The sequence below is a fragment of the Chelonia mydas genome, chromosome 10 (assembly GCF_015237465.2).
Source record: "Chelonia mydas isolate rCheMyd1 chromosome 10, rCheMyd1.pri.v2, whole genome shotgun sequence".
NCBI classification, from domain to species: domain Eukaryota; kingdom Metazoa; phylum Chordata; order Testudines; family Cheloniidae; genus Chelonia; species Chelonia mydas.
This window is the reverse complement of record NC_051250.2, coordinates 31,976,747-31,991,820: the sequence shown is the minus strand read 5'-3', so window position 1 is coordinate 31,991,820 and position 15,074 is coordinate 31,976,747. Positions and strand designations below refer to the sequence as shown.

Below are 15,074 nucleotides of genomic sequence, written 5' to 3'. Positions count from 1 at the left end.
TTGGCATCATTGCTTTTCCAGCTAGTATTTCAGCAATGGTAACATGCTTTCCTGTAAAAATCGTACTGTTTCATAACTGCAGCTTTGCAAGCTAGTTGCCGTTCTACTACCATGCCCATTCAGCATCTGACTAGGAACTCTAACTTAGCCTGAGTTTACAGCAAGAGCCCCAAGGACTGAATATCTTTATCTTTATCTTGTCTTTCAAAGGATCCACCAGTCTGTATGATGTCTCTGTGTGGTCACTCAAATTGCTGCATGGAGGTGTATGGGGACACAGCTTCTTTCTAATGTTGTGCGTGATCCAGAGCCAGGCTGTTGGCATGTGATGGTGCAGAGGATAAGGAAAGGAAATAATTCATGTCCTGTGACCCTTCTCTAGAAATTAAAAAAAACCCTCTAATAACATTTCCCAGGCAGTGGCCTAGTTTACTCATCAACAACAAAGTCAGACATTAAGTTAAGTCAAATGCTTCTTGAGTCAAATGCTTGCTTGTGGTTCTTCAGAGCAAAGTTGGGAGCCTATAAAAACTTTGCTGTGTACACAGTCTTAGTGTTTGTTCTGTCAATGTTTTTGTTCATTAACTCTGATTGAAGTCATGCCATTATTGACAGGGATTGCTTCATGGCTAGTCAGCCTGTAAGGGAGAACACTGGTACGGTACCTACCATGCGTGGTGCATATAACATAGTTTGGCTGAATATAGGCCATTTACTTCTGCCTAAATCTAATCTTGTGGATTCTCATTGTTGGGGGTTGTAACCCGTCTGCAGGGCGTAGGCCTCACTAGCTCTGCTCCTGGGTGAGTCAGTCCTTGCTAGGCAAGATGCTCCTAGCTGTGTTGGTCTCCTTGCCAAGCAATACCACGCTGGTTCAACCATACTGTAATAGTGGGCCCGTTGTCGTTGCTCATATGTCATCTTACACTGACCCTTGCTGCAGGTCCTGTGGGACAGGAAATTACTTTTGAGTGCTATTTACTGTATATTATAAACTTTAGCCAAACTTTTCTTTCCAATTAAAGTTGCTACTCTGGGTTTGCTATAGGCCCTTTCAGAGAGGTTGTTTTCATAGCAATCAGCCATTGGACCATGTCCCAGAATGATGTGGCCTGAGTCATCTCTTTCTAGAACTTGCAATTAGAAACGAATGAACTGGCTACTGCGCTAGAAACCAGCAGCACCTTACTTGGCAAAATCGGCCAACTTCAGAAGTCTGTGTAGCTAGTGTCTTTGTACCACTGAGCTGTGTCAGAAACTGCCGCAGCTCTTCAGAGATGGTTACCAGGTGCAGTTGCTACAGTTATTAGGTAACACTCAACGCTTCCTATGAAAGCCTATTTTATTCTTTTAGTAAAAGCACTACAGAGAAAACATTAAAAAGCCTATCTGTGGGCTAATCACCTTCCCAGGCATCACCCAACCCTAACACGGGCTCTGACAGGAGCCATCCGTCAAACACCCACCGGAGGGAGATTCCTTGTGGTTACCTGTTCATCACAGCTTCAGCTCAGAACAAGCCCACGGTCTTATGGGGCATCAGTAGGCCTAGTCCTTCCAACTCTTCCCTAAGGACTGGGGCGCTCTGTGAAGCAGAAGGCCTGTCCCTTTGCTGGATCAGGAAGAAGGCCCTGAGCCAGTTTAACATGAGGCTATTTATCCAAGAGTCCTTTCTTTGTAGGTTGGTCCGTGGAGAATCCAGTGTGAACCGGTATGTGCACCTTTCCTGGGGGTGGCTTCAGAGGGCTGGAAGCAGGGAAATTACATTAGCATTCCCATCCCTGATAGAGAATGCACATCCAGTGCCACAATAACACACACACAGTGAACCACAACTTAATTCCATAAAGTTTGCCCAGGATATTTCAGAATAGTGTCAGTCTTTCACAGTAACAACTAGTGGTAACATCACACCAGCCAAGTCAGTCATATTTGCCTTCCCCCACCTCTCTAGCAAACATCCGCCCACATGTGGTCCAGGCTGATGGAAAAAGTCCAGTCTGGACTTGGCACCACTCTAAGCATTACACTGCCCCTAGGATAACCTAGAGGAGAATTCTTCTTCAGCGGGATCCCGTGGTCTTGGGGTTGGAGCCCCAAATGCTGAAGAATCTACTCTCAATCTTAATCTGGCCAATGTGCCAGCTTTCGTATGGACCCGACATGACTGAACTCCAGAGTATGGGAGCTCAAGCTAGCTAGTGCATAGGGTCTCACTTGCATTTACCTAAAGTTCTTCGTGTGTGTGTTATAATTTTTTTCCCCCCCTCATAATGAAATTTGGAGGTGGAAGCTCAGTTCAGCCTTTCTCTGTCAGAGGCCCCTGCAGAAAATACAATTACGTCTTGGTGCTTCCAGTCAGATCAAGAGCACTTTCTACCCTATGCTAAAGCCCCCTTCCCTTTACAAGCACTTTAGGGCAAGGATTGTGTTGCCCTCTCTCTGTTCTGCACCTAGCCCAACAAGGCCTCAGTCCAGATCAGGGGCCCCTACGCTTGACAGTGATGTAAATCTGCCTAGATGCAAAAGAATGTTTGTTGCAAAGCCAAGCACTTAAAATGCATATTTATGGCTGCCTTTGCAACCTGAGTTCTGTCCCCTGGGGGAGTCTGGCCTGTGCACTGAGTGAGGCAGGAGTTCTCCTAAAGAAAAAATAGTATGTGATCATGTCATTAAAGACAGTCGTACATGTGGGGGGGTGGGGTGTCAAATTAAGGCTACACGAGCAACCTTCGTTAAAAGTAGATCTTACTTAACTTCTATTCCTTTAAAAGAAGAGAGTTAAAAACAACTAACAACCTCCCCCATTGTGCATCAGCAGCAGGTTTGCTCTACAGGATTGACTACATTAGCAACCTTTTCCTGCTGGCAGTTGCCCCTGGGCTGGGCTGCTGGTGCCATGTCCTGCGTCTAGGGGAGCCCCTAGCCCGTTGTTCTTTCTCCCCTCTGGGAGGTGGGGGGAGTTGCTGCCCCATGTGATGCCCCTGGTGGGAAGAGGGGATGGGCTGCTGTGAAGATGTGCCAAGTCCAGGGACGCATGTGACTAGTGGGAGGCCCAGCTCTTCCTCATCTCCCCTCCCGCTGCTACAGCTCCCAGGTCATTCCAGCGTAGTGGTGGCGTGTGGGCCCAGCTGTAGAATGTCCAGTTATTTTGGTAGGCTACCAGCATTTCCCTGGGGAAGCAAGCGAGAGACGGAAAGAGCGACTTCAGTTTGTGTCAGTGAGCACAGTGTCTGTCTCAGCCAAACCCAGATGGAATCAAGAGAGAAAGGAAAAGCACTTCTGTAGTCTGGGGATTTTCTTCCTGCCAAATTTCAATTCAAATACAGTTCAATTTGTATCCTGGAAAGCGGGGGCTTGACAAGGATTTGGAGTCATGGCAGACAAGCATCTCAACAGGAGCTCCCATTGTGATGCTGTGGCAAAAGGGGCTAAGGGGGTCTTTGGAGGAGAGGGTAGATAAAAATTGACTTAAACACTGAATATTTTTCCTTTTAAATAACCGGATTAAAATTAAATTTGAAATGATGACACCTGGTTTTAAGGGCTACACTTCACTCTGTTCAAATCATTTAAATAAAAAAGTGGTGCATCGGTGAGTCCCCAAATTGAAATTTAGTAACCTGTGCTACTTCTTAAATTCTTTACTGGTGCCAGGGGAAAGCACCTCACTTTCTTTGTCAACTCCAGCTTTATAAATGTCACAATGTTATGTTCTGCATGATGAATCTACATTACTTTCAGTCTGTAGAATGGAGGAAGTTCTAGTACTTACATTTTTCCAAATGTAAGTAACTGCCAGTTTCTGTTTCCCAGAAAAACTTTTTCCTTAATTACTTTTGGTTTCTGTTTAGCTAGCAAGTGCAGAGAGCGAGTGAGTGCTTCATTTGGACTAGTTTATTCAAAGCTAGCAAAAAACGAGAGGGAATTGAATTAGTAGGAAAACTTGTTTTCATCTTTCAATATATGAATAAAAACCAGGTTGGAGAGAATGAGATCTATTAAGCATAAAACCGTGAAGGGCATGAGGCAGATATTTCAGTTATTTAAGCACCAAAACATTTTTAACAAGGCACCTGGTAGGAATATAATTTCTATCCTGTATCCTCCTAGTTAGCCAAAAGTACCAAATTTTTTATAAAGACTACATTTGGTTTCAGTTCAGCATGTTGTAATGGTTAACCACCAATAAAAATGCACCTTTCTTTAGGAAAGTTAACAAAGTGCAAATAAGAACATAAGAATGGCCACACTGGGTCAGACCAATGGTCCATCTAGCCCAGCATCCTGTCTGCTGACAGTGGCCAGTGCCAGGTGCCCTAGAGAGAATGAACAGAACAGGTAATCATTAAGTGATCCATCCCCTGTCAGCCATTCCCAGCTTCTGGCAAATGAGGCTAGGAACAAAACAAAACAAAATTAAAATCAATTATTTAAATTCAGATTTCCTCCTTGAAGACTTAAATCATGATTAAAATGGATTTGACTCAATGTGCTCCTGCAGGTATATAATGAGTAGGAGTACGGCCATGATTTTTACCTCTGTGTATGGCATTGGCCAGACAAATGCTGGAATATTGCTTACAGTCCTGGTGTCTGCATGTTAAAAAAGGTGTTGAAAATTGCAGAGAGTGCAGAAAAGAGCCACAAAAATTATTTGAGGTCTGGAAAAAATGTATTACAGTGAGTGACTTACAGCTCAGTCTGTTTAGTTTATCACCAAAAACCCTCAAAAAACAGAGATGGTTGATGATGGTGTGGAAGCACCTTCCCGGGGAGAAAATACCAGGTATTAAAGGGCTCGTGCATCTAATGAAGAAAAACATACCAAGAGCTAATGGCTGGAAGCTGAAGCCAGACAAATCCAGTTGGAAATAATGGACACATTTTTAACAGGATGATTAACCATTGGAAGAAACAACCAAGGGAAGTGGCAGAGTCTCCATCTCTTGATGTCTTCAGATCAGCACTGGATGCCTATCTGGAAGAGGCTTTAGTCAACCAAGGTCTTGGGCTCAGCGCAGGGGTAACTGGGTGAAATTCTGTGCCCTGTGACATATAGGAAGTCAGGCTAGATGATCTAATGATCCCTTTTCGCATTTATGTAGTCATCAAAGGCCTCGACCAGCAATGGAGGTGAGAACTCTTGAAAAAAGGTCACAAAAATCTCTTGCCGTGGAAAATGTTAGGCAACCAAAGTACAGGGGTTGTTACTGGCTCCCGTGACCTGTTTTGGAATGCCAGATTGAGTAACCGTTGGCGATGATGTAGGGGAGTAAGCTAAAACTGGCTAGTTGCGGCTTCCTCCCCAAGTTTATTAAAATGTTTTTGCTTGTGATCAGTGATGGAGAGGTGACTTCAGGCTTCTTGTTAAGGTATCAAAGGTTTAAACAAATCTAGGCTCAATGACTAGGTGGTACTGTGTGTGTGTATGAATATATATATACATATATACACACACACACAAAAAAACATCATATTTTTTCATATATCCTCTTTGCATTCTAGAAATACACAGAACCCCAGAGTGCCAAGCCCAGGGCTGGAGGAGTCAGGGCCTGCAGAGTAAACTCTCCTGGTGTGGAGGGATCCCGGAAGGAGTGCACTCCTGCTTCAGGTTAACACTCCCGGCCTGGTGCCAGTTGCAGTGGTTGTTTAGATCCAGCCCTGTAAGCCACTGCATTGGTTTGGAATCCAGATGGGCAATTGCTTTGCTCTGTGTCAACATTAGGATCTCAAGCAGTGCCCATCAGCGGGAGGAAAGGTAGGGTAAGTCCTGGTCCACAGCAGCAGGGAGCGAGCCACCCCGTCCGGGGCAACAGACTCAAGCTAACACGCTAAAAATAGCAGTGTGGACGTTGGGCGGAGACTTGTGCTAGCCTTGCGGATGGGGTGGCTAGCTTGAGTCTGTCGACCTGGGCTGGGGGGCTTGCTCCCAGCTGCAGTGTAGATGTACCCTTAGTGGCTGGCAAGGGAGCTTGAGCATACAGTTTTGTGGTCCTGCTGACAAGCTGATTGCATCTTGGTTCCTGTTTGCTTGCAGACCTGACCACGCTGCTTGGAGATTGAAGAGAAGGGAGGGGCCTGCTTCTGTCTGATCTACGTGCATGTTGCGTGGCCAGCACTTTAAACTGACTTTGTCCCCCTCCCAAAGCTCACAGGGAGGGGTAAGTTTCATGGTCTGGGAATCTGAGCACTTTCGTGGTAGCTCCTCCTGGAGGGGTATGAATGTTAAAGGAGTCTGGGGAGGGCTGTGAAGGGAAGCGAGGGTGGCTCTTACGGGAAGGGTAAATTACAGCAGCGGTGGGTCAGCTCTGGCCCTAAGTTGGGTCTGACAAAACCAGCCCACAAAGAGCTGTTTGTGAAGTCAGGCAGTGCCACTTTCCCCTTCGCCTCTCAGGAGCTCCTCACGCTGCCTCTTTATGGCTGGGGAGACTCATTGCCTCGCAAGGGACGACTTGACATCTAGCCCTGTGGCGTCATAGCCAAACCACCTGAGCCTGCTTGGTACCAAACCAGCAGGGCTGCAGGATCTGGAGATGTGGAGTCAGTCTGGGTCCTGTTTGAGAGCCGGCTCCGTTTTGGCCCAGCCACACTTGTCTGGGTGACTCCCCCCCTTCAGGCCCTCATCTGCCTCTGCTTCTCTTGCAGCCGCTCACTGTGACCTGGGTGTAAAACAGGCATCAGCTCCTCTGTTCTAAAATGGGATCTTGCATCTCCTCTTTGAATACTTCTGATATGGGCAGGGAGAGCTTGGCCTGAGACCTTTGGAGAAAGAAAGTGTCTTTTTCTTGTAGGCCCCTGTCCCTGTAGTCTCTGAACACCTTGCTGTCTCTAATGGAGCTATACACCCAACACCTTCCATTTTACATCAGGAGAAGGGCCTTCAGTTCCCCATGGCTTGCTTGTTTGGGCTATTGCAGTGAATCCTTTGAGACAAGCTGGAAGCGGCTGTCTCCCTGCAGTGGCCAGTTGCATGAAGTGTACATAACGACTAGTACCTGCCCGTTCCCGGTGACTGCTTCTCTCAGTCCACCCGGAAAGACCGAGAGAGTCCAATGTGCCTGCAGGCTCCTAGAGCTGCCCCTCTTCCTGTGTTCCAGAGGCTCCTGGCTGGCACAGGGGACGGTGGTTTCTTCGTTTTCTTTGCCAGGCCATGCTAGTCTCCTGACCGCAGAGATGGCTCCATCCTATGCTGCGGCTCACAATAGGCCTCTTGGCCCTGCAGGGCCAAGGTGGTCTGTGGAAAGGGGCAGATGTGAGTTCTGGGAAGCCTCATTTTCATTAAATGTAAATTAAAATAACTCCAGTGTCCAATTGGCTAGTCCCCCCACCCCCTGCCAGGGCAGAGCTCCCATTTGCAGGGCAGATGCCACTTGACACTTCAGATGCCAGGGCAGATGCTTTCAGCGCCAGCAAAGTGTCCATCCCCCTGCTTTGGAGCAGGACGCCATCTCTGGTACTGCATGGTGGGGCCATTTAACACCGCAGCACCACTGCGGGCTTGGTTATAGGCCCAGCCCTTGCTCATGTTGAGTGACTGGAAGAAGTGCCCAAAATAGCTCTCAAACTCCTGTATTAGGCAACTCTGCTGACAGTGCGCGGTTCCAGGAACTTGCCCTGCAGAAGAACCGGTCCTCCCAGATCACTCTGTCTGCTGGAGAATACACCATGGCTCATCCCCGCCTGAAACATGCCTAGGTAGCAGAGTGTGGCTGCAGCAAATGCTCCCTGAACCTGGTATGCTGTAGCCCCTCTGGGAAACACCTTGTGCAGCTTCGGTTGCGCTCGGTCTGCAGGCTCAGAGCTGTCTCCTGCTTCCATCTTGCTTCGCTTTGTGTTGCTGTTTGCAAATAGCAGCGTGTCCTCCTGGGCCTGAGCAAGTTAAAAGCTTTGGTGGGAACGCCTGGCGATGAGATTAAATAGACTAATATGCTCATTTCCCCCTGGCCAGGAGCAGGTCATGTGGAGTAGAGCACAGAGCAAAATGCACAACAAACTGTCTGTTGTTAACTGATTCTGTATTCCAGGCCAGGAAATAACTTTCCTGATCATGACCAGAGGGCATTCCCTGCAGTGCGGCTGCAGATTTTGCCCAGTCAGGCAGGTGTGTTTAGTTACTGCAGTCCTGAGCTATGTAATGCCATTGAATTGGGGAAATCTGTGGGTGAGGTGAGATGTGAGCTGCGGTATCAGTGCCAGCATTCAGGAGGGAGGGAAGGTGGATTTGGGAAGCGATCGGTTAACGTCCAGTCTCTCCAAAGTAACTCGGAGCCATGAGGCACAAGCAGGTTTCCCGTGGCTGTGGCACTTCCTCATTGGAGAGCCCCAGCGTGCTGAACAATGCTGGGTAGAAAGGCCTGTCTCTCCATGGTGACTGGGGGTGAGGAGTGCATCCTTGGAGCGGCCCTCCCTGCAGGGAAATGTGCAGGGCAGGGCTGCACCTGGGGTTGTGTGACGCATGGGGAGAAAAGCCTCTTGTGCAGCATCAGGTGAGCTGGCCCCAGTGACACTGGGCCAGCTCAGTGCAGCACAGGGGAGCTGCTTTGGCACAGCTGATGCGAGGAGTCCCCCAAAGCAGGCAGAGAGCGGTGCCTCCTGCCTGGCTGGAGCTGGCTGAAGTCTCAGGTGACAGCTCCTATTGCCCGAGCTCCAGGGAAAGGAGCTGCAGGTGGCAGAGTTCCAGCATCCCTCCCTTGTGTTCCTCCTGCCTCTGTTCTCCGGGGGCTGCTGGGTTTACCCTGGGATTTAACCAGGAAAGTCTCCAAATCTGAATGGCTGCAGAGGGCCTTGCGGTCTTGCTGGGAGCGGAACAAGGGATGTCCAGCCCCGTACACAGTAAAGAGCAACTCCGAGCTTCTCTCCCTGTGCTTGGGCAGCATCTTGACAGTGGTATGGGGTAGGAGACTGGCTGCAATAGGCGAATGAAAGGTAGCAAGGAGGGAGAGGCCCTAGCTAAGATCAGCCCCTTTGTGATGGGCTCTAGGTACCTTGAGAGACAGACAGACAGATGGCCCCTAGCTCTATGGGCCTCGCCGGCTGGCTGATAGGTTGGTTGCCGCCAATGCAGCGTGCTCTTTTCTGCTCCATGAGACAGGCCAAGAGCTCACTAGCAAGAAGAGTGCACAGGAGCTAACCCCTCCAGGCCTCGGAGAGACCCTTTCACATCATGTTACAGGGCAATATAAATCTGAATGCCCCCTGATGCAGCAAGTGGGCCATTTCGAGCTCTGGGCTCGTCTGCAGAGCTTTATCCATGATGCAAGGAAATGACCCAAAAGCAGCTCAGTTGTTCCTCCAACAAACAGAGCTGAGTAGCATTTGGCTTGTGGAGGGGAGTAATTGATCCAGCCTCTGGCAAGGTAAAATGTTGTTAATAGTATTAATAACAGCTGCTGACAGGGCTTCAAATTGCCTCCTGACCCTGTCATCACTGGCTAAGTGAGCCTAGCCCTGAGGTGACCAAATTTTGCCCACCAGAGGGTTGCAACCAACTTGCCTAAACCAGAGCAGGTTGCAGCTGCCATGTGGTCACTTTGTGGCAAGTCCAGAACCTGGTGTACCAACTTCCATCTTAACTGGCATAGCTTCTGCGTTACAAACTAGTGGCCCCTGTCAACACAGAACTCCATGGGTTGCATTAGGCCTGGGTCCTGCATTTGGCCACTGCTGGCCTACAGCACGGGATGCCCTGGCCTGAAAGGAAGCTATTCCCATGTGCTGCAGCAAATACAACAGGGTGAGCCTGCATGAGGAGATCCTGGGCTGCTGACAGTCGGCACGCAGAGCACAGACACGCACAGTGAGGGGAGCCTGACTAATGCAGGCGGTGTATGAGAAGAGAGAGCGAGAGTGCCCCAGCTGGGCCGAGTGCAGCATGAACTTGAGGGCAGGCAGCTGTCAATCTCGCTTCCCTCCCTGCCCCCCTTTGGTATTAGAGTCAGGAGGGCAAAATGGGGGCACCCAGATGTCTCCCTTCTAGCATCAGGGCTTGCTAACCTGCGGCCATGTGGAATATTTGTGCATTGACCTAGTTTTCCATTCTCCTCTCAGTTCACCCATTCCCCCTTTCTACGCCTTGGGCAGCTGAGCAGTGTGGATCTCAACGACGATGTACGTGAATTGGTGAGTGGCATAGAAAGGAGCAAACGTTACTCTGACTGTTCCCCTTCTTGGTAACTGAAGCCAGGCTGCGGCAGATGGCTCCTCGCAAAGCAGCAGCGTGGGCCGCAGGGGGCAAACCCACTGCCAAGGGTCTGTCTTTCCATTATAAGCCTAACTTACTTTTTCTAACTTGCTCATCTTCCTCTTACCCACCAAAACCAGCTGCCTACTTCTGCCTGGAAACTTGTCATGTATGAGTCCCTGCCCCAGGAGGCACCTCTTGGAAAACTTGGGGTCAGTCGGACGATGTGTCTTGGAGAAATGAGCTCAAAAATTAGTCTGTGTCTTTAAGACTCCCTCCCTCCCTGACCATATCGCATCCGAGCTCCCACGCGGCCACAGCCAGTGCTCTGGGCTCTGTTCCAAGCACTCACTCAACTGGTACACGTAATGGGGGAGGGGGTGTCCCAAAGAAGTGCCTGGAAGTTGTACTTAGCGCCCAAGCGTGGCATTGCCGAGTTGGACCAAACAGCGAGCACAGCTGCGGGGGAGAGCACCTCACGGCGGGTCAGTGAGCACCCGAGGCTGGAGCTCCAATCCGGCTCCATGGAAAACTCGCTTTCGCTGTCTGACCCAGATCTCGGGATTGTAGGGCTGCTGCTGGACAGGCCATTCGCATGCCGTGTCGTCACTTCCCCCTGCACTCCCCTCTCACACCCGCTAGCCTCCCCATTCCCCGCTGATGAGCCCTAGTCCTGTGCTCTCTTCAGTGTGTCCTTGCGGCTCTGACCCCACGCAAGAGACGCAGGCAAGAGCCGTGTCCTCTGGCTCAGAGCATCCCCCAGGTCCCTTCCATAGGTGGATCCCCTTCCCCCCCCCCACACATGTACTCTCCCTGTGGAAGGGGGCGTTCAGCTGTCTGCTGACCACTGTCCTCCATGCTTGGCCCTACCGACCGGTTAGTCTGGAAACTGGGTCCATGTGGCGGGCAGGGGGTGGGCACTAGGTGCCAGGATTGGGCTTTGGGGCTTATTGTGGGGGGGGTGGGGGGGAATGCTCTGTGTGACTGGATTCTCATGGAAAATTCCTCCCCCAGCTTCACCTGATCCTGGGCCTGGGGGTGGAAATCCAGTTCAGAACGTACCCTGCCAATGGGAAAACAGCGCTCTGGAGACAAGAGGCACCCGAGACCTAGCTGCTCTATTGTGGCCTATTATGTCTCCTCTCAGAGCAGTGGGTGCTTGCTTGGTTTCCCTTCCCCTCTCACATCCTGTATCTGGCTTTCGCCTCCCTCAGCTCCTGGGCTTCCCCCTCCATTTCCGTTGGGTTGCCGTTTGTGTTACGGTGGTGCCAAATGGGGTCCTGCACAGACACCGCAGGAGAGGGGGCCCTGCCTGAAGAGTGGACAGGCTGAGTGGGCGCTGAGCGGTCACTCCTTTCTGGAAGGCGTAACCCTATGTGGAGGGAGAAATCCTGTCACCAGTGGCTGAATCTGTATTCTCCAGATGGGTTCTGCTCTCTCTCTCTCTCTCTCTCTCTTTCTCTCTCACCAGTCAGATCCCATGGGCCAGAGAAGTGTCCCTCATCCTCCACCCCTTCATGAGCTGCCCCCAAGCCCCTCCTGAACCTCAGATACCCTGGAGTGTGGGGCTGGCCCTCGGGGAGATTGATCTAGAGTAACCCTTGTACACCATTTCACATGGCACCTCTGAGTGGGAGCCGCCAGGGTGGGTTGTGTTCACACTGCTGCTGGAGCCGGAAGTGTCTCTAGACTCGCTGGTGTTGAGGTTTGCTTTGAGCTACAGTGATCTGACGCTTTTATCTTTCTAGCTACAGTAGTCTGAATTAGGACACATGTTCGGTCTTCACTTGTGACTATGGCTGCCTCAGAGCCATTCTCTTGTCCTGTAGCTGGGCCTTGGTCACTCTCTTATTAGTTGTATTGCTGGTCCCCACCTGATATCAGGGCATAGTTGTGCTAGGTACTGTACCAACACCCCAGCCCTGTCCCCGCCCGACAGCGCTTGCAAACTCGCGACAGGCAGGATACAAGTGAATGTAACAAATGGGACAGGCAGGAGGATCAGAGTAACAGAGCTACCGTTCCCCGATTAGGTAGACATTTCTTGTTCTCTGCAGCCCGGTGCTCCCTGCTGTGCGCTCTGCAGGGATTTGTAGGGCCAAGGACAACAGCAGAGCACAAATAAATGGACCCCACCCCTTCCCTAAGCGCGCAGTCGCTGTATCAACTCAACGAATGCTGCGCTCCCGCCAGGAGCGGGGAGGGGCGACAATATTCTCGAGATCTACGACTGGATTGTTCTCTTAAAGCCCTTTTTCTCTTGGTACCTGTCTGTGCAGTGCCACACACCACTAGGCCATGCGCTGGTATGCTAGGGGAGACCTCACAAAGCCTGTTTGAGCCAATGTTGCCAACTGTCATGACTATCACAACTCCTGTGGTATTGGGTGGTTTTCTTCAAGCCCCAGCTCCTGGGGTCATGTGAATACATGAGACTCTTGTCTCTCTTTTTAGAAAGAATTTTAGCCCTCATTGTCTTGCAGAGAAAAGCTTAAAAATGTGAGCCCCCCCTCTCAAGGATCTGACACCTGAAGGCAAGTAAAAAGACCCCCACACTTTTTAATCTTAATGGCTCATGATTCTTAAGCCAATCTCACGATTTTGGAGGCCTGACACCAGATTTTTAATGTCCAGGGTTGGCGATGTAGTTGAGGACAGTAGGACAGAAATTTCTGTCCTAGCTTGGTGCTTCATGGTACTTTCCTGCCTGACTTCTCCAAACTGTCTGGAGCAAAGGGAGTTCCAGCATCTGCTCCTGGATCCCCCCAGATCTCGGTGCCTGGGAACAATAACCATTTCCATGAAAACGGCTTTGCACACTGTTGGTAACTTGCCAGGGGTGTCTCAGAGTCCTTGGAAGCGTATAATCCGGCTGCTCTGTTTCCCCCTTGCCCCCTTGTTCCCCAGCTAAAGCAGATCTCCCCTTCCCAGTGGGCACTCTAATTGAGAGCCTGCTTTGCTCTGCGGTGGAGGGAGAATTTTCTTGCCCTGGGAATGGGAATTTGCCTGCCCTGTGCCAAACATCACTGGTGACCCCTCCAGCCTTTGCTCGCTTCTGAGCAGAAGTATCTCGGGCGATGGTCTTGGTCACTGAGACCTGAACAAACAATGGCGATAAAGCCTTGAACTGTTCCTAAGAAACACTCCCGAGGGACCAGGTCATCTGGTCCGCAGGCTGGAGGTCGTAAAGCATCAATTGCCAGCTATAATAGCGCAGCTCCCTTACCACCTCCTTATTCTGGGTAAGGGAACACATTGGAGTAGCTATAGCACCTCCAGGTCCAACGTGCCGCCCTTCCCAGCGTGCTGCAGCTAGGGGCAGGCGGTGTTGGACAGAGGAGGGGGTGCCCTTCGCTGCCACGGGGTGTCCAGCCTCAAATCTCACCGCACCAGGGGTGGCTTTGGTGCTGCGCATTTGAAAAGCTCCCCATCTGCCTTCCTGGGATAAGGGTGTCTCATTACGGAGTTGCCTTGCTACCGAGGCGTTTAATTCACCTTTCCCCTGTACTTAATGGGCGACTGGAGGGAGGTACAGCAGGGGTCCCCCTCTGGCTGATGAGTTGAGCAATAAAAGCTGTCAGCACACCCGTCCTGGCGGGTGTTTCTGGCTGTGGCATCGAGGCTGTTCTCATAGCTCGGTTGATTGGTGTTGGTACTGGTACGCTCATGCTGAGCCAGTCCCATCCTCTTTAGTTCTGCAGGAAATCCCCTGGGATCAGACAGCATCTGCGCTGCATTCCCAGCTCTCTGCACAGGGCTCTCAGTGCCTGAGGCAGTGGTGTGTCCTGCTTCGTTAAGTAGACTCTGTTTATAGCAGTCAAAGTCAACGGCTATAAAGAGGCTGCTTCACGGTGCCATCTAGGACGCTGGCGTGAACAGCCAGAGCAGATGCTGTCCTACCCCATCTCTGCCTAAAGCCCCTGGCAGTGAACAAACCCCTGTTTTTGTGAAAGGCTTCCTGGCAGAAGCTGGCAGCAGGAGCTGCGTGGAAGCAGGCGATGCGACCTGTTGATGCCGTCAGCAAGTGTACCCTGGCCGGTCCCTCGGAAGAGTAGCTGAGTACTGGGGCTGGGACTTGGGGGTAGCTGCTCTAAATGGCAAACTACAGCAACCCTGCTTTGGGGCTGTCAAGGTTCCTTCCCCACTCTGAACTCTAGGGTACAGATGTGGGGACCTGCATGAAAACCTCCTAAGCTTACTTTCACCAGCTTAGGTTAAAACTTCCCCAAGGTACAAATTAATTTTATCCTTTGCCCCTGGATCCACTGCCACCACCAAACTTTAACTGGGTTTACTGGGAAACGTAGTTTGGACACGTCTTTCCCCCCAAAATCCTCCCAACCCTTGCACCCCACTTCCTGGGGAAGGTTTGGTAAAAATCCTCACCAATTTGCATAGGTGACCATAGACCCAAACCCTTGGATCTTAGAACAATGAAAAAGCATTCAGTTTTCTTACAAGAAGACTTTTAATAGAAGTAAAGGAATCACCTCTGTAAAATCAGGTTGGTAGATACCTTACAGGGTAATTAGATTCAAAACATAGAGAATCCCTCTCGGCAAAACCTTAAGTTACAAAAAAGACACACAGACAGAGAGAGTCATTCTATTCAGCACAGTTCTTTTCTCAGCCATTTAAAGAAATCATAATCTAACACATAGCTAGCTAGATTACTTACTAAAAGTTCTAAAAAAGAAAAGGAGTACTTGTGGCACCTTAGAGACTAACCAATTTATTTGAGCATAAGCTTTCGTGAGCTACAGCTCACTTCATCGGATGCATACTGTGGAAAGGGTAGAAGATCTTTTTATACACACAAAGCATGAAAAAATACCTCCCCCCACCCCACTCTCCTGCTGGTAATAGGTTATCTAAAGTGATCACTCTC

General features: G+C 50.2%; 1 protein-coding gene across 6 annotated transcripts in view; it reads left to right on the top strand.

Annotated features, from left to right (window-relative positions):
• Positions 1-15,074, top strand: part of CLCN7 (chloride voltage-gated channel 7) — a 59,600-nt gene that overhangs the window by 9,874 nt on the left and 34,652 nt on the right. For 3 of the 6 annotated variants that reach the window (XR_006284206.1, XM_037910371.2, XM_043523689.1), the window contains exon 2: positions 10,054-10,125. The exons of 1 other annotated variant lie outside the window; for it this stretch is intronic. Coding sequence is in view for 4 of the 5 variants with exons in the window: in XM_037910371.2 (XP_037766299.1) it covers positions 10,054-10,125 (72 nt within the window). In the remaining variant the exon portion in view is untranslated. Of the gene's footprint in view, positions 1-5,115; positions 5,137-6,092; positions 6,168-10,053; positions 10,126-15,074 lie in introns of those variants that run through there. 2 more of the 6 variants (XM_043523688.1, XM_037910375.1) reach the window with 2 other exon arrangements.